Here is an 18,304-nt window from a genome sequence, read left to right as displayed (position 1 = left end):
ATTTGTGATCTTGGACTAGGCCAAGAATTCTTAGCTATGACACCAAAAGCATAATCTACAAGGAAAAAACTGATAAAATGGACTTCATCAAAATTAAAAATGTCTACTCTTTGAAAAATACTGTTATAAGAATGAAAAAACAATAGACATATTGGGAGAAAATATTTGCAAGTCATATATCCGACAAAAGACTTGTATCCAGAATGTATAAAGAACTCTCAAATTCAACAATAAGAAATCAAACAACGTTATTAAAAATGAGCAATAATTTGAAAGATACTTCGCCAAGGAAGACATACAGATGTTACATAAGCATAAGGCAAGATGTTCAACATCACTAGTCACCAGGAAAATGCAAACTAAAACCACAATGAGATATCACTGCACACCAATAATTTAAAAAATAAACTGACAATACCAGGTGCTGCCAGGGATATGGAACAACTGGAACAGTTATACAGTGCTTGTGGGAATGCACAATGGTATAGCTCCTTTGGAAAACAGTTTGGCAGTTCCCTATAAATATTCACTTTCCATATGACCCAGCAATCCCACTCACAGGTAGTCACCCAAGAGAAATGAAAGCACACAAAAACCTGCATGTAAATGTTTATTGCAACTTTATTAATAATCACCCCAAACTGGAAACAACTTAAATGTCCTTCAACTGGTATAATTATGCAATGGAATACAATAAAAACAAACAACCAAATATATTGTTGATTCATGCAACAATACGGGTGAATCTAAAATGCATTATGCTGAAGGAAAGAAGCCAAAATCAAAAGTCCACAATACTGTATGATTACATTTATATGACTTTCTGGAAAAAGTAAAACTACAAAAATAGAAATCGATCAGTGGTTGCCAGAAGTGGGGGAGAGATCTGACTACCAAGGGGCAGCTTGAGGGAAGTTTTGGAAGTGAGAGAACCATTGTGTATTTTGGAATTGGTGGTGGTCCCACAACTCTATGCATCTCTCAAAGCTCAGCACAACAAAAAAAGTGAATTTTACTGTACATCAATTTAAGAACAATTTTAAAAAAGCATGAGATCCAGATAATTGGGAATTCAATGCAAGAAAGACTAAGGGAATCCCAGGTATGATGTGAATGGAGATCTCAAATTGACAGCTTTGTAGCAGGCCTGAAGAACGGTCAGCCCAGATTGGAAGTATGGGAGAGATCTCTTCAGGAAGTTGAAACTGAAGGAACATCTAAGGCATCTGGGATTACTCAAAGGAGATTCACACAACTAGGTCAGAGTTTATAAGTGAATTAGTCATAAGTAAATAGAAAACTAGGTAAACAGCAGAACAAGACAACAATTATCTCCAAGAGCAACAAATGAAGAAATACGACATGACTCAGCTGTTAAGAGCATTCACTTAGTCATAATGTAAAGACTGAACATGGATCCAAACTGAGTTATGCTATCGCTACAGCAGAAGGATGAGGGCAACGGGAGATCTGTGTGTGGGGCAGGGGCGAAGGCTGGTGTTGGAAGAGAGCTCAACCTTCATATTCCATAGTGGAGGCTAAAATTAATGTTGAAAACTGAAGAATGAGGAAGTAGGGAAACAAGCATGTCAGGGATCCAGAGGGGGAAAAGTAAAAGAATTAACTCAAAGATTTAAAAGTGGCCTTGGGGCAGCAGAAAAATGGGGGCGGGGAGGGACCTCTTCTTTTTTTTAATAGCAAGCCTCCTAGAAATGTTTAACTCATTAAAATATGTGCATGTGTAACTTTGATAAAAATTAAAATTAAATAAATAAAAAATCAGGCCAGGTGCAGTGGCTCACACCTGTAATCTTAGCACTTTGGGAAGCTGAAGTGAGAGAATCACTTGAGGCCAGGAGTTTGACACCAGCCTGAGCTACATAGCAAGACCCCATCTCTACAAAATACAGATAAATTAGCTGGGCATGGTGGTGTGTGCCTGTAGTGCCAGCTATTCGGGAAGCTGAAGCAGGAGGACTGCTTGAGCTGTAGTGAGCTATGATGATGCCACTGCACTCTAGTCAGGGCAAGAGAGCAAGACCCTGTCATTCATTCATTCATAAATTAATTAATTAATTTAATTGAATACATAAATAAATAAAAGCATAAGAGGAAAAGATGGGGGGGGGGCCAGAATAGTAAAGGTTCTGGAAGCATGGCATTTAGAAATGGTTGTATAAACTAAACTAAAGGTGTTTAAGTTTAAAACACACACATACACACAACTTGGGCACACTTCAGCTTCTTCTATCTGGCTAATGGATGCAGAATCAGGGCCAACAATTAAGTTACATAGACAGGAGGCTCAGCTGTGCAAAAAAAAGGAATTTCTAATAACCGCCTGAAAGTAGAATTAACTGTTCTGGGAAGCAGCAAGTTCTCTGTCGCTGGAGGTGTTTAAACAGAGACTGAACAAAATCCACTTAGTGCATGTGATGTAAAATTCATTGCTGCCTCGGTAGGTTAGACTGCAGACCTCTTAAGTCCCTGCCAGTCACACAATTCTGTAAAAGGATTCCATGTGATAATTTCCTTTTCATTGGTACCATTCTAAGAGAGGAGGAGAAACACTGGAAGGTGGAGAAGCTCAGGCACTCAGTACGCTTGTGCTGCTTCTTCCTTTTATCCCGCCTCCACCTCCACATCCTTTCAGCTTTTGACTTTTCATTTCAAAAGTCTTAAATATATTTACATTTGATTACAAATCACCTAAAATATTTTTGGAAGCAAATGAGGTATAAATACTTAAAGAGCAGAAGAGAAAATGCATGTCTCAGTGGGAGAAAGCTGGAAGAGAAGTGAGAAGGTGGTCTGATGTAGTAATAAGAAAGGAACTAGAGTCAGCTGTCCCCGAATCCACTCTGGACCCTGTGACTTGGTGGCCACAGAAGATTAAACAAGTCACTGTACCCAGTTAGGTATGAGACTTTGGCACCATGACAAGAGCACTTGAGTTTCCTGGCAGGGTGACAGGGCAGAGATCTATGACTCAGTCGTAAGTGCTTAAGCCCTAAGAGCAGCAAAAGAGCCACCATAGGTTAGTCAAAAATAAAAGAATACTTCGATGTGTTCTATTTTAAAGTTTCTAGAACCTTGCTCTATCAAAGAACAAAAAGCACACCTTAGCTTAAATGTTGGTCACCTCAACATGAAAATTAAAATATTACACATATTCCAGGTCCCATGTTTCTATGGGACTTCCTCAAGAGTCAGTGTGACTATCTGGGCATCTGAAGCTTTGTTATTTTCTACTTAAGGACAGCATTTTTTCTTTTACCCTGTACAATAAAATACTGTCATGCTTATAGACACAATAACTTTATCCTCAAGTTTACTGAGCTCCATCCTCACCAGTTAAGTATGGACACAAATCATACTTCAAAAATAATGTCTATATTCCTTTAGGGCACTTTTGTCTAGCTAGCTCTGAGAATTAGTTTAGAATCTGGCAAGAAAGTATCAGCACTTTACACCTTGTAAACCATAGCAACTTTCAGCCATTTTTTAAGAGATTCAACTGTGTTCTGGCACCCTGAGGAAGCTCCTACCCCCACTGTAGAGCCTTCCGTAACAGACTGCATACTTTTACAGGGAAAGCCTCATTCTCTGTTGAACCCAGTACTTAGCAGCCTGAGCGGCACACCAGTCAATAAATGGTGAACCAAACCAAAGCACGTGGCCAGCTTGGAATATTCTCTTTATTCTACTGATATTCTTGATTTTCTTACTTTTTCTTTTCAGCATCTTCCTCCTGCTCTGGGAGCTTCTCACTGCTGCGCTGGGCGGAACAGGGTCATTCATGCAGTGCATTGCACTTTGAACAAAATATGTAGGACTGTATCTCTACCCACTCTGCCCCCAGGCAGGCACTGAGAAGATGGGCCAGAAGAGCTTTCATTTTGCTCTGTGGGCCATTAACAAGGGGTGTGTTAGGGGTGGGGGGAAGGGAGGAGTGGCAGAAGGGAAGGGAAGCCCACATTCTCATAAATCTAGTGACCAGTGCTTATTGCCTGGCATACTTAGGTATAGATGAGGTCCAGAGGGCTCTAGCTTATGATGTACTTTTTCTTCCTTGACTGGCTAATATTAACATCTTCACCAAGACTTATAATGTAGAAACACATGGTAACAAGGTCAGGTTCCAAAGCCCACCATAATCAAACATTTTCAACAGCAGCTAGTTTTAATTTTCAGGTTCATTCCCACTTCCCTCCATTCACAGATTGTATTTGTTTTAATAGTAATTTTGACAAGTATCATTAGCATCACAAACTCAATTCATAGTCTCTGAGTACTCCCATCCCTGCGCCACATTTGTTCAATAAATATTTACTGAGGATCAATCATTTGCTTGGTCCATATAACACCATCCCTGTCCTCAATTCTTTCTCCAACAAAAGATAGGATTTGATCAGCAAGTCGCATCTCCAGATGGCCATTTGGAGTGTTACGTGATAACTATTAATATAACTGACCCTAGCGTCTGCAGCAGACTGGGAGGGAAGAAGAAAACCCTCAGGTGCAGATGGCTGCCCCAGAGCAGTTCAGATTCTTAAATTTCAAACTTGAAAGATCCTTTTATGAATCACTTACCCTACCCTAATCATTTACCTTACCCTTGGAGATCTCAAACCACTAATCTGAAAAACAATGATTCACATGAAAGGCTTTTAAATTATAATACACCTGAGTGACTTGAAATTTATTTACATTATTTTGACAATATTTTAAAGAACATGTGGAAGTTTATGATATGCTTGCACTGAGTTTTAGATCTACTGAGTGAGTCCTAGTTAAAAGTCACCTGATTCAACAACCCTCTTGTTCTTCTGGTTTCACTATAATCACTTGTGTTGTCACTTAGGAGAATGGAATTGGGAAACAATATTGTTTCTCAAAGTGTGTTCTGCAAGAGTGATGAAAAAAATTTTAAAGCATAGATAAGTCCAATAAAGGCCAGTTAAACAAAGTTAAATTGGTTTTCTGGGGGTAGGGGTGGGGAAATGACCCTTTAATATTTCAATATGCACTATGACTGTTCAAATGGTGGGGGGAGCGTGGGAGGGGAGTGAAATAGAGTGAGCAAGAACCTTCCAAACTTTTCTGAACTCTTCCAAACGTCTCTTTTTTTGGAGGAATATCTTGAAGCCCCGGTGCTTTGGAAGCACTTACTTGGGAGAAATCCTGGTCAAGGCATTCTTACATAAGAAATCTTTGTATCTTAAATGGGATGGCCAGATCATAGAGCCTGGTTAAGTAGCAGGCCCTTTCTTGCCTGGGAGGCTTCCTGTTCAGTTTGTTTGTTACTACTCAAGAGAAACATGTATTTACTTTGTCTTGGTTTACTTTTCAGATTCTATTAAACTATAAACTTTTAAAAATTATCATCAAAACTAGAATTGCTTTCAATTTGAAAAGGAAAGTATCTTATTAAAGTATTATTTCCAAACGTTCGTAACCGAAATCTACTTCAACCACCAGTGTACATTCCAAAATGTTTTCCTTGATGAAAAGTATGGGCAGTTTCAAAATATATTTAGTATGTCAGATTTTAAAACTTAATGTCTTTAGAATTGTCTTCCAACACTTGATGTTTTTAGAATTGTGATGGAAATACAAAATCACATGCAAAACAGATTTGGAAAAACTTCAGGGTTTAGCAAGCAAGAAACAAAATTATCTTCAATATGCTGAGTTTTTAAAGTGAAGTTTATTTTTTTTTCAATTCCAGCTCTTGCCCTGGTGGTAATAATCTCTGCCTCCGTAATTTGATCTTAATGCGCACGCTAATCACTTGTGCTGGAGTCAACTTCATTGTGGCCATTTTCTTCACCCTTTCTTTTTTCCTGCTCTCCTGAGCCTTGCTGGTACTTAAATAACATTAGCATCGATTACATTAACGCTTTTAGAGGCCATGGATGTCCAAAGATCCACTAAATATAAAAACATCCATTCTTCATTTAAAACTGTATTCTCAAGAATCAGTGAATTAAGGGGAAAGGATACAACTGTAGTCACATGTAACAAAACTTACTGTCGTGATACACTTGTTCAGACTTAGTACTGAGAATAAAATGTAGGAGGGCCCCAAAAGAAATGCACAGCAGCCACTACCGGTCCCTAGAGTCTGAAGTTTATAACCACCACTTACAGACTCCTCTCCAAACTGTAATACTCTGGCCTCTCTCTAGTCTGAGGTACACTGATTTAAAACCAACCTACACATACACTTTAAAGAGAATAAATAGCATATGTAATCTCTGAATTTAAGTGACAGAAAAGTGATATCTACAGCATATTCAATATACCATTTACATGTAGTAGTTCTCGGAATAGCACAGGGAAGGCAATGCAACAGGAAATGCACAGGTTGGAACTACTCCTGGCTTTATAGTACGTGGGTGATCCTCGGCAAGCTACCTAGCCTTTCTGAGCCTCAGTCTCCTCATCTGTACTAACTGGTACCCATCTCAGAGTTGTTACAATAAAATGAGAAATGCAAGTAAAGCATTTAGCCCAACGTCTACCACACAATGAATCCCCAATGACTGGTCATCACTACCCCTGTGCTCATTCCCTAGTTGTGTGCTCTCATAGTCAGTGTCCTTTTCTTCCGCTTGGAGACCACCATCCTTAAAGCATCGCCTCTATGCTTCAAGCATTTTCTGAAATCCAGTTCTGGGTCTTCAATTGCCTATGGAAAATACCACCCTGAGGTATTAATATCAGTGGAACCTCAACTCAGTCCACACAAAATTGAATTTACCTCCCCCCCCCCACAAATTGGTCCCCATCTCCACTCTCGTGTCCATCCATTATTATACCCTTCCCCTACAGTACAGCATTCAAAACTTCTATTTTCTCCCTCTCCCTTATCCCACATATTCAGATTAATTCCAAAAAGTCTGCCCTATTTCAACTATGTAATGTCTTTTCTGAGTTTCCCCATTGACACTGTTTGGTTTGAGTTACTGAGCAGTTTCCTGGGTGGCCTCTGCCTTCCATCTCTCCCACTTGAGGAGCAGGCACACTGTCAAATTAATCTTTCTTAAAGCACTCTGAAAACTCCTCCGAGGCTGCCCATTTCTCTTCCCTTCGAATATTAATGCCTCCCCTCTCTGTAACATCTCTTCTCTCTACTCCAGTCAGGTCTCCTTCCCATGCTGGCATGCAGCAAGTTACTGTTTCCTTGCCTTTGAGCAAGCTGGTCCTTTCCACTGGAATTCCCTCTCTTCTCCCTGCTTTCTACTACAATCTGTCTACTCTTTCACTCCTTCTAAATCTCCCCAGGCCAGATCAAGGATTGTTTTCAGGCCGCGAGCGTGGTGGATCATGCCTATAATCCTAGCACTCTGGGAGGCTGAGGCAGGAGGATCGCTTGAGGTCAAGAGTTCGAGAGCAGCCTGAGCAAGAGTGAGACCCCTGTCTCTACTAAAAATAGGAAAAATTAGCCAGGCGTGGTGGCATGCGCCTGTAGTCCTAGCTACTCAGGAGGCTGAAGCAGGAAGATTGCTTGAGCCTGGGAGTTTGAGGTTGCTGTGAGCTAGGCTGATGCCACAGCACTCTAGCCCGGGCAAGAGAGCGAGACTCTTGTCTCAAAAAAAAAAAAAATTGTTTTCAGGAAGCCCACTCTCCAGCTATTCTATCTCTTTTTAGTTTCCCCATTCCCTGAACTCCTAATCACCCAATTTAGCCTCTCATTATTGCTGTTTCCCACTCTGCACTCATCTTTCTGACACAATTTAAAATTTTTGGAAATGAGGGTCCTTTTTCCAAAACGCAAACATAGAATATTTTTAAGGGGAGGATTAATGATTATGAGAACATATAAGAGATTTAGTTTATATTACTATCATAATTTCTGAGATATTTTCATGGGTGTGTGGTTTGCTACAATTCTATGAGGCAGATTTAATTTTTACAGCTGCTAAAACTCAGGCACCAAATGTTAAAGAATTTGGCCCAAATAACCCAGCTGGTGACAGAGCTGAGATTCAAACCCATATAGCCTGGCTACAGAGCCCGTACTCCTGCCAGTACACAGTAGTGTTCGGTCCTTTAGAGTCTTAATGGCCCTTTAGAAAAGAAGTAGGGAAAAGACTTCTTCTTAGGAAGGCAAAAAGCCTCTCACTGATTAAAGGAGGATCATTTATTATGGTTGGGGATGAAGAAGTACAATAGACAATAAATAGTACAATAGTACAATAAATTCAAGTGAGTTGTGTTTTTTTTTTTTTTTTTTTAGACAAAGTCTCACTTTGTTGCCCAGGCTACAGTGAAATGGCATCATCATAGCTCACTGCAACCTCACATTCCTGGGCTCAGCCTCCCAAGTTGCTGGGACTACAGGCATACACCATCAGACCTAGCTAATTTTTCTATTTTTTTGTAGAGACAGGGTCTCGCCCTTGCTCAGGCTGGTCTCAAACTCCTGACCTCGAGCCATGTCCCACCTCAGCTTCCCAGAGTGCTAGGATTACAGGCGTGACCCACTGCACCCAGACTATTCAAATGAATTTTATATTAGAGAAAGAAGAAAGTTTTACACCCAAAATATACTGTTTAAAATTAAACTTTTGCTATTATAAATAATACTACAATGAACACATTCTTACATATAGTATTACTGTACTTTTGAATTACTACATAAAGAGTGTCAACATTTTTTATGGCTTTTTAATGCATGTTGTCAAACAGTATCCCAAGAGGGTCATTCCAATTTATTCAGAAAATCAATAAAGTATATTTGAGTCAAAACCACATGGGCAATTAATACTACTCTGTTAAGTTTTACCAAAGTTATAGGTGTAAAAGAGTGCCTGTATGCTTTATTTATTGATAAGATTGAACATATTTACACATAGTTTATTTCCTCTTTTGTAAATTATTTATTGCAGAGATGCTTTTTAGGTACTGTGATAACCCTTTATATCATAAAGATATTCTAAATAATGATGTGAATCCTCAGTTTTATTACTGCTTATACAAAAAAAGAACAAGCAAATCCTAAAATTAAACAGTTTAAAAAAAATTGAGGCACTCTCTTTTTCCCTCTCTATTCTAGTATATTCTACTCAGTATTATAGTTCCTTAAGTGTAACAGGTAGGGGTGGAAAGAAGGGGAAAGAAAATGAAAATTTTAAGAAAAGGAGGAAAAAAGAAAAAATGAGTACCAATGAGACAGAGAGGTAAGAATTTAAAAGAAGTAGAAAAGGAAATTGAGAGGTAGAGAGGGAAGAGGTTATACTAACCCCCAAGGTTCTCTTGGGGACTACTGCTTGCAGGAAGACTAGTTAGCTATTTAACTATTATTCCAACCTCAAATGTTCTTCTTCATCAGAAGTTATCCTTGGCTGAGAATGGGAAAGAGGCAGTGGGGTGGGCAAAAGAAAAAGACAAGTGCTTCAGTAACGGCTAGAAGAGTTATCACTGGGAGAATAAGAAGATAATTGTGTGACTTTCAACTATGAACTGTGAAAAGTTTATAATGGTGCTATAAGCAAAATGTTAGGAAACACTATAGAAGTGTGATCTTACAGACAAAGAAAATAGCAAAACTATGTGGCAGATACTATTGGCTGCCCACCCAACCACCAACCGTCCCTCCCCTTTCTGCCTGGCTGGCAAAGTCCTACTTTTGTTCTGGTGTCACCCTGCCTCTTCCAACCCCTTGGCTCAGAGGGGAATCCTGGTTAGTCTAAACCACTTATCCAGCTGCTTTGCCTCCCCCTTGCTAGAGCTTGCTTAGGGATGAGTGTGCAGGCCTCCCAATGCCTATGAAAGGAAAACCACTGGAGATTGTCAGCCCAGCAAAAGAGGTCAGAAGAGCCATAGCCATCTTGGGATCTTGAGGGAAGCTAATTGAGCAAAAGCTACTTTCCTTAAAATGACAAAAAAGAAATAAGGAGAGAACTTAGGCCCTTGCTGAGATCATGAAGCCACTGAACTAACCAACCTGGAAGCTACCCTACCCCTTGACTTACAGGAGAGAATACATTTTCCTTAACGTTTTAGCTATTTGGATTTAAAGGTTTTTTTTTCTTTCTTATAGCTACAACATCCTAAGAGATTCATAATGAAGAATCTTACAAGATTATGAAAATCATTATATTAACACAATGCTACAAAAAATAAAGCAAGCTTTAATACCTACGCTGCTACTTAAATGTGTTGAAGTAATCATCTGTTTTCAACTTTTCCATCTTCTTCTTTCTATTTTTCTTATTTAACATAATACAAATGTATCCAGAAATCAAACACTTATGTTTAACAATTTTCAGCACATCTGGAAACCTTAAAAATTGGAATAAAAATTGCTTTGAAGAGTTTCCCAACTAAATGAAAGTCTAAATATTTGGTTGTAAGATGTTGTAGAGAGCCGCTAAAAGGAGTAATAACATTATTTTCACAAAAGAAAAATAAATTCCAGCAGTTTACCAGCCAAATGTTTGTTAAATAAATCCTGGTATAGAACGATTATCATATTATACAATTAGAAAAGAGTCCACCAAGAGGAAAACACTGACACACCCCCCCTGTGGAATATATTAAAACATATTGAAAAGTGCAAATCTCTTTTAAAAACCACCATTTAAAAAATTACTGAATTTGATACAATGCATAGATTCAAAATTGGAACATTATGCTATGCCATATTCCAAATAAATGAGAAAACAAAAGTACCAAAAGGGAAGAACTGTTAGCATGTCAAAAACTTTAACCATCTTCACAGACAGAATTCCCATAGTAGAGATAACGATGCCTCTTTAATGAGTTAAGTTTTTCACCAGCTCACACAATTTTTCTTTACAACTCTAGCCATAAAGTCCCATCCATTTGTATCTGCTATAAAAACATCAGCACTGTAAATCCAACTGGCCCATTACTAGGGTGCACTGGCCTTTTCCCAACCACCTGGACCCAGTAATTTACACCTCTATAAGAACACTTGCTTCATACATGACATGTGCACCTGCAACTTAAGAATGCTGCTGAAAATTCTGTTAAGAATCTTCTTTCAAAGAAAAATTTGTGCTTTTAAAAAAAAATTTATATTGAATTTTAAAACACCAGGGTGCTAAGGTAGACGTGCATCCACACTTATCAGTGGAAGGAAAGAGCATATTTGTTAATTCATTCAAATATTTCATGAGTAGGTACCACGTACCAGTACCAATCGAGCAGAGAATAACAGCAATAAACAAAGCAGATTTAGTCTCTCTCTTCATCAACTCAGTCTACAGCAAGGGTCAGCCAACATTTTCTGTAAAGGGCCACAAAGGAAATATTTATGCTTGTAGGCCAAAAGGTCTCATTCAAAACTGTTTCACAACTACTCACTGTAGTATAAAAGTGGCTACAGGAAATATGTAAATGAATGAGTATGGCTGTGTCCCAATAAAACTTTATTTGTGAACAATGAAATTCAAATTTCATAATTTAAAAAATAAATTTCTCGTGAAATAATATTTTTCTTTTGATTTGTTTCAACCACTTAAAAATATAAATACCATTCTTAGCTTGCAAGCCATACAAAAACAGACAGAGGGTCGGATTTGGCCCCTGGGCTGTTGTTTGCCAACTCCTGGTCTGGACATTAATACTAACTGTATAATTATTTGTTTATTGTTTTAAGTGCTCAAAGGGAAAACACATAAGGCTATGAGAGTTTAATGAGGAGACATGGCCTCGTTTAAAGGATCAGAAAAGCTTTTTCTAAGGAAGTAACTTTTAAGCTGAAACTTAAAAGTAATCAGTCAAAGGCCAGGGGAAAAAGCAAAGAGCCCTCTAGACAAGGGAATAAATAGCATGTGCAAAAGCCCTAGAAGAGGAAGGAATACAACCAACTGAAGAATCTATGAGGCTGGGGCACAAAGAGCCAAGAAAAGCATGAAACAAGATGCTGCTGTTGGGAGATGGAGAACTGCCACACAGGGTCATGTTGGCCAGGGTCAGGAATTCTGGTCTTTGTCCTAAGAGCGATGGGAAACCACCAAAGGGTTTTAAGTAGGAGAGAACCACAATTAACTTTGAATTGTTCAAAGAGCACTAAGACTGCAGTATGGAGAAAGATTATAAAGGGAGCATAATGGATCCAGAGAGATCTGTAACCAACATCCTGGCTGGAGATGACAGAGGCTTGGACTGGGGGTGCTGGCAGTGACATTTAGAAAGTAAAAGAGGCAAGATGGGGTGACCAGATATGGAAGAGTGAAAAGGCAGGCCCTACCAGACTCAGGTTTCAGTTTGCACAACCAGGACACTGGTATCATTCAGTGAGCCAGAGACACAGTACTGAAAAAGATGTTTGGGGGCGGGGAGAATGGGTGTGTGTACAAATTTTGAGGTCAGTTTTAAACACACTGAGTTTGAGTTGCCCCTATGATATTCTAGCATAAGTGCTAAGCAATCAGTTGGATGTAAGGATCAGAGGCGAGGACCAGGTTTGTTTTAATTCAGTAATTTAGTTTGGGAATTGTCGGCATCCGGGCTGTAATTGAAACCATAGACATAAGAGTAAGGAAGAGGAAGGAACAGTGGTTCTCAATCTTGGTGGCACATGAAGATTACCAGAGAAACTTTTAAAAATTCTGATGCCCAGGTAACATCCCTGACCAAATTAAATCAGAATCTCTGTGAGGGGGACACAGAGATTTTTAAAATTCTCCACATGATTCCAATGTGCAGGCAAGGCTGAAAAGAAAAGAAGATCTAAGACATTAAGAATTAAAAGTACTGTACTACAGAAAGGGCAAGAGATTAAGAGACTAAGCAAGTTTCTAGTCCCAGCTACCTCATAATGTCACCCTCTGACCTCAGACTACTTCATATTTCTAAATTCTAGTTTAGATCAACAGAAAAGTGAGATAGTAGGATTGATATGTCTCTAATTTCCCCTAGAGTCACAAAAATCTGAGCCAGAGTTATAAAACTAAAATATTTCATTTTTCCTTGGTAGCCTGAGGGGGGAAAGGAACACAGAAAAATAGCTACTAACCAATTACCAGTAGAATATATTTTTAAAAGTAATTATCTTTAGGCCAATAACATTTTTAAATGATAGGGCTGTTAACATACCAAATAGTATTTGATAGCATTTGCTAAGCCTGGAAGCATCCTAACTGGGCTAGCTCTGCTATATTACACTATGTCACTCCCCAGCTGGTAACTTCAGGAAGTTCAAAATGGTGGCATGAAATTTAACTTGGAAATTCCTCTAATTCAAAATTTTATGAGTAAACCTTTTCTAAAGATAAAAAAGCGAGCTGCAAATAAAGATTTAGGAATTGTGTATGTGAACACAGAAGCACAGCACTCAGATTCCAAAGACCTGGCCTGAAGTTGAAATCTATCACTTAGTATCTATCTCTGTGACTTTAGCCAAGTTTCATAATCTCCAAGTCTCAATCTCCTCAGCTGCACAATGGAAGTAAAATCAACTTCAGAGTTACTGTAGAGGTTAAAACATGAAAATGGCTGTGAAAAATAGCTATTCAAAAAGCATCACTATTTTACACTATTTTCCAGCCAATTTTGACATTCACTTTTGATTTATATATTCTGAGGAGTGGATCCTCTACCCTAACAGCACAGTATTCAGATGGGAAAAAAAAAAGTCTTCATACCATGACTTTTTTGTTCTAGTTAGAGCAGATAAACTTTGCAAGTCATATTTTAGATGAGGAACATAACCTCTGTTGGCAATTCCCACTATACTCTTCAAATTTCATTTTTACCATCCGACTTCACATTCCACAAAGCAGACATAGACTATGGTATTATTAAAATTCTGTTAAGGCACCAGTTAACATACTCAAATGTTAACAAGTATTTGTGAACAACTTCTGATTGCTTTTCATTACTCCCAAAACAAGAAATGAGAGCTAGAAAAAGAGAGTTAAATACATAGCCCTCAATTTTAAGAACATGGGATAAGAGAGTAGAAAAAAGTCCCCTAAAGTCAGACAGACAAGAAGCAGTTTATTCAACCAGAAAGATTCTCCTCCATCTCTTGCAAATTTCTAACGTAAGAACTGAAGGACACTGAACTTCACAACTTGCGAAATCTCCTGGCCTCCAAAGCACTGCTGTGAGAAATAATGATCTAGCCATTAAGGACAAAGACTTAGGGCAATTTGCTAAGTAATCTTTCAAAAGCCTCCTTCAAACTGGTTTGTCAATGGGAAAGAGCATTTAATAAATCTAAAGATTTACAAGTGAACTTTGAAGTTTGACATTACAGGAATAGAAATTATGTCAGGTTATAACAGAACAAACGAATTATGGAGAGATGGGAATAAATTTTAAGAGCCTTAGAGAGGATTAGTGCTGTAAAAAGAAATGCAAGGCTATCCTACTTTTAAGTTCCCTTCAAAAGACTTTTAGACAAGGGTTATGATGTATTGGCTTGTTTTGAGCTACTAACATAAGCAAACAACTTGTAATGGTCACTAATAAAAATTAAAAGAGTTCTAAAAGAGCCCTGATTCACTAGACACTTTTAAAATTCTTACATACACATACCTGATACTGCACAAATTATTTTGCCAATAATTTGCTCCTTCAGCAAGAAAATGCTAGTATAGAATGTGACATTTTTCTTTGATCTAAATCCTAAAACGGGATAATTATTTTGATGAGAAATTATGATACCCAGACACTGCCAAGAAAATGAAAATAATACCAAGACAGATTATAAGAGATGAAAGTTTGGAAGACCACAAACTCTTTTATGAGAGTCTATAACATAGCAACAAACTATGAGAGAAAATAAATCATATTTGAAAAGTGAATCCCTACTATAAAAAGAAAATGTGTTTTATTTACACTGATAAAATCTGCCAGGGCTTTAAAGTTGCTGATGATATAGCTGAGAAAAGCTAAGCTGAACTGCAGATTATCTCGAAGCATGTTGTTTTGACGTGCTGTGCAGGTTATCATTAGAGTTTGCAGACAAGCTCTTTTAAGATGTTTTAGCCACTGCTTCAACCAAAACATACACATTGAGCAGAGCATCAGGAGAAAAGGGAAAACCTGCTCAATTCTGCAAGTTGATGGTACCATTGATAGAATAAGGAGTGTTGAGAAAGGCAGGTAAATTTTAACTTAAACAGTGCAGGTTTGAGTCTAGAAGAGGATGGCTTGGTGGAATTAGTCAACCAGCCCATGGAAGTGAAACAGTACATGGGTCAGGGATGTATTCATATTCAATGTCACTTGCTAGCCAGATGTTGAAATTTGTACAGATACATTCCAGATCAGTGACTACTGTTGGACAACTATCATGTACAAGGTACAGGGAGGCACTGCAGTGGATACAAAGATGAGCAAAACAATGCCATCCCTATACTCAAGAAGCTTACAATCCCATAGAAGGGATGAAACAAACATATTCTGCCTGAAAATACATATGAGGCCCCTAAGAGAGGCTCAAAATGATTTGGACATTTCCCTCTAGAGAAGATTTGGAGTTGCATTCCTATTTTATTTCAACACAACACATATGGATACAATAGTATTCTAAAACTGATGATGCTTCTGAAAGGAGCTTTAAAATGCCAGTGGATTATTAACACTTCACAAATGAAGAGGAAGCCAAAAATCTCAAACAAGAAAAAAAACTGATGACCAGCTCTTGGGCACAAAACCTGTTCCTCAATGCTCCACTGAGCACTACAAGTCCCTAAAGCTGAACTTAAAGGCATGTGACAGCTGCTGATTGGTTATAGGAATCCACAGGAAAAAAGGGCATCCTTCGGGTACATGACATGCATCTTGTCTGTAGAACATGGCACGAAGGAAATAGCAACTGCAAAACGAGGTAAAAGCAAAGAAAATGTATATGACAGCATTTATGATGTGGAACTAGACAAATCCAAGACTCACTACCTGTTATTAAAGCAGACTTCTGAAGCATCATCTATCCCTTCCAAATTTAATCGCTCACACGCTGAACAAGCCATCCATAAACTATCAATACTTTCCTGTCTTAAAGGCATTTCACCACCAAAACAGAATGTAAAGTAACCCAATTCTGAAAAGAAAAGGAAATATGAAAAATACTATTTTGGCGAAATTACATTTAAGTAAATATTAGATGAATAGCATCCATCTAGCCCCCCTCCCCCCCACAATTCCTAACCAGTTGAAAGGTATGTGTAACCTTTATATGTTAGTATGAAAACCCTGATTTATCAAGCCTCTTCTTCCTAACACCACCACATATACTTTTCCTTTGCTATTCTAACTGAATAGGAAGATGTAACTACACCAATCAGCCTGACTATCATCCTAGCAGGAAAAAAAAAAGAAAGAAAGAAAGAAAAAAGAGCAAACGGGTAAGCAAACACTCAAAAAAAAGAACTGGACAAATAGGATGGATACCTAATAAAACATAAATGTCCTCCATTCATCTGCAATTTTAGTCATTTTCTAACAGATCTCAGATTTTTAGAACAAGTATGCAGGTTATTTAAAACTGAGTTATATATAGTCATTTAGCAGCAGCAAAACACTTCTGGCATTATCACAGATGTTAGATCTCTGGAGGAATTTTTTCCCCCAAACTAGCATTTTTCTTCACCAAGAACCAACCAGCTTTTATTTCTAAAAACAAGAGCCCTTTTCTTCCCCCAAAACAAACAAATCACAGACCACAGTTAAATTCTACGCTAATGAAACTGTGAGATTACATCCCAGGCGTTGTCAAAGCCTATTTTTCATACACCACCACCAGACAGTTTGATGCAGTATTCCTGATTGCTTTTTATCGTATTTGTAAATACACTCACTAATCCACTAAATTAGGTAATTTACAAACAGGTCCTCTCAGTTATTAGTGGCCAGCAGTCAAGTTCTATTACATTTGATCCTTACACAGTTGTCTAAACATTTCCACCCAGGTTAAGGGCTCGGATCGGAGAAGGAGGTTGGCGAAATTTGGATGGGGGCAGGGTGGAAGCTGGGAGAAATCTCTGCATCTCAGCCCTCAGCGACATTCAGCCAGTACCCACAGAAAAACTAAATTCGGCACCTCTTCCTCCTGTTACACTGGCAACAAAGAGGGAGTTTCCGTAACGCTCCCGTCACCCACCAGGTGCCCAATCTCCTTCCCAGCCCGGAGCCAGCGCTCCCGCAGGGGCCTCGGCGTGCGGACAGGCCGCGGTGCCCGGGGTCAGGGCACAGAGGGGGGATGGGGTGGGAGGCGGGCGAGTGGGACCTGGGGAGCGGGCCGTGGAAGGGCTCCGGAACCCGCTGAAAACACCTGAACCCGGCCGGGGGGCGGCGGGCGAGAGGAAGGGGACAGAATATCTAAAGGAGCAGAAACTGGTGGGAGAAGGGTGAAGAGCCCATGTCGGGGGTACACGTCCTGGGAGCACAGAAAATAGTCGGCGGATGGAGGGGGAGACTCCACGGAGGTGGGAAAAGAGGAGCAAGGCCCGGAAGACTAGGGACGGGGATGCCACCTGGAGCACAGAGGAGGCGCCTGCGTCGCCTCTACCTGCAGGCGGGTGGGACGGCCGCTCAGGTGTGACCGACTGGGAGGGGGAGGCCAGGTCGGGAAGGGGCCGGGGAGAGCTGAGGGCGCACCCGGGGCCGCGCAGAGGCGCCTGAGAGTCGGCAGCCGCGCGAGCCAGCGCCGGGGCATCTGCGGGACGCACTGGAGGGACAGGCGGGGTGGGGGTCTTTGGAGCGCACGGTGGGCTGAAGGGAGGCTGGGGGCAGCGAGAGGCATCGGGAGGCGGGCGCCCGCCGCGCGGCGCGGGGGAGGCATCCGGGCGGGCGGCCGGGAGGCGGGAGCCCCTCACCTGTGCGGCGGAGGAGGCGGAGCTGCAGCAGCCCATGGCGGGGCCGGAGGAGCCCGGAGGCGGCGCCGGGCGCGCAGCTACGCCCCGGAGCCCCTCGGCATGCGAGCCGGCGGGCGCCCGGGGAGGGCGCGGCCTGGCCCCGCACGGCTCGGCGGCGGCGGCGGCGGCGGCGGCAGCGGGCACTCAGGAGGCGGCGCGGTTCGGGGCAGGCGCCGGCCACATCCCCCGGCGGCGGTGGCAGCGGCTGCGCGGCTCCTGCTCGGCTCCTGCTGCTGCAGCTGCTTCCCAGCGGAAAGGGGCGGGCGGCGGCGGCGGCGGCGCCTCCCTCTGTCTCCCGCCTCCCGCCTCCCGCGCCCAGTCCCTCTCCCGCTCCCTCTCCCGGGCCGCCGCCTCCTCAGCGCCGCGCGCGTCTCCCATCAGACTCCCCGCCCCCAGTGCAGCGCCGCGCGGGCGGCAGGGCGGCGGCAGCCAAAACGAGGCCGGGCCCTTTGGCGCGC

At 40.9% G+C, this 18,304-nt stretch overlaps 1 protein-coding gene across 3 annotated transcripts in view; it reads right to left on the bottom strand.

Annotated features, from left to right (window-relative positions):
- SLC44A1 (solute carrier family 44 member 1) overlaps positions 1–18,061 on the bottom strand; it is a 166,917-nt gene extending 148,856 nt beyond the window's left edge. For 2 of the 3 annotated variants that reach the window (XM_069474518.1, XM_069474517.1), the window contains exon 1: positions 17,808–17,965. In XM_069474518.1, the coding sequence (XP_069330619.1) occupies positions 17,808–17,843 (36 nt within the window). In that variant the 5' untranslated portion in view covers positions 17,844–17,965. Of the gene's footprint in view, positions 1–17,807 lie in introns of all 3 variants that reach the window. The other variant, XM_069474519.1, reaches the window with a different exon arrangement.
- Between the last annotated feature and the right edge of the window lie 243 nt (positions 18,062–18,304).

This window comes from Eulemur rufifrons, chromosome 7, assembly GCF_041146395.1.
Source record: "Eulemur rufifrons isolate Redbay chromosome 7, OSU_ERuf_1, whole genome shotgun sequence".
In the NCBI taxonomy this organism is placed as follows: domain Eukaryota; kingdom Metazoa; phylum Chordata; class Mammalia; order Primates; family Lemuridae; genus Eulemur; species Eulemur rufifrons.
This window is presented reverse-complemented; position numbering and strand designations above follow the sequence as displayed.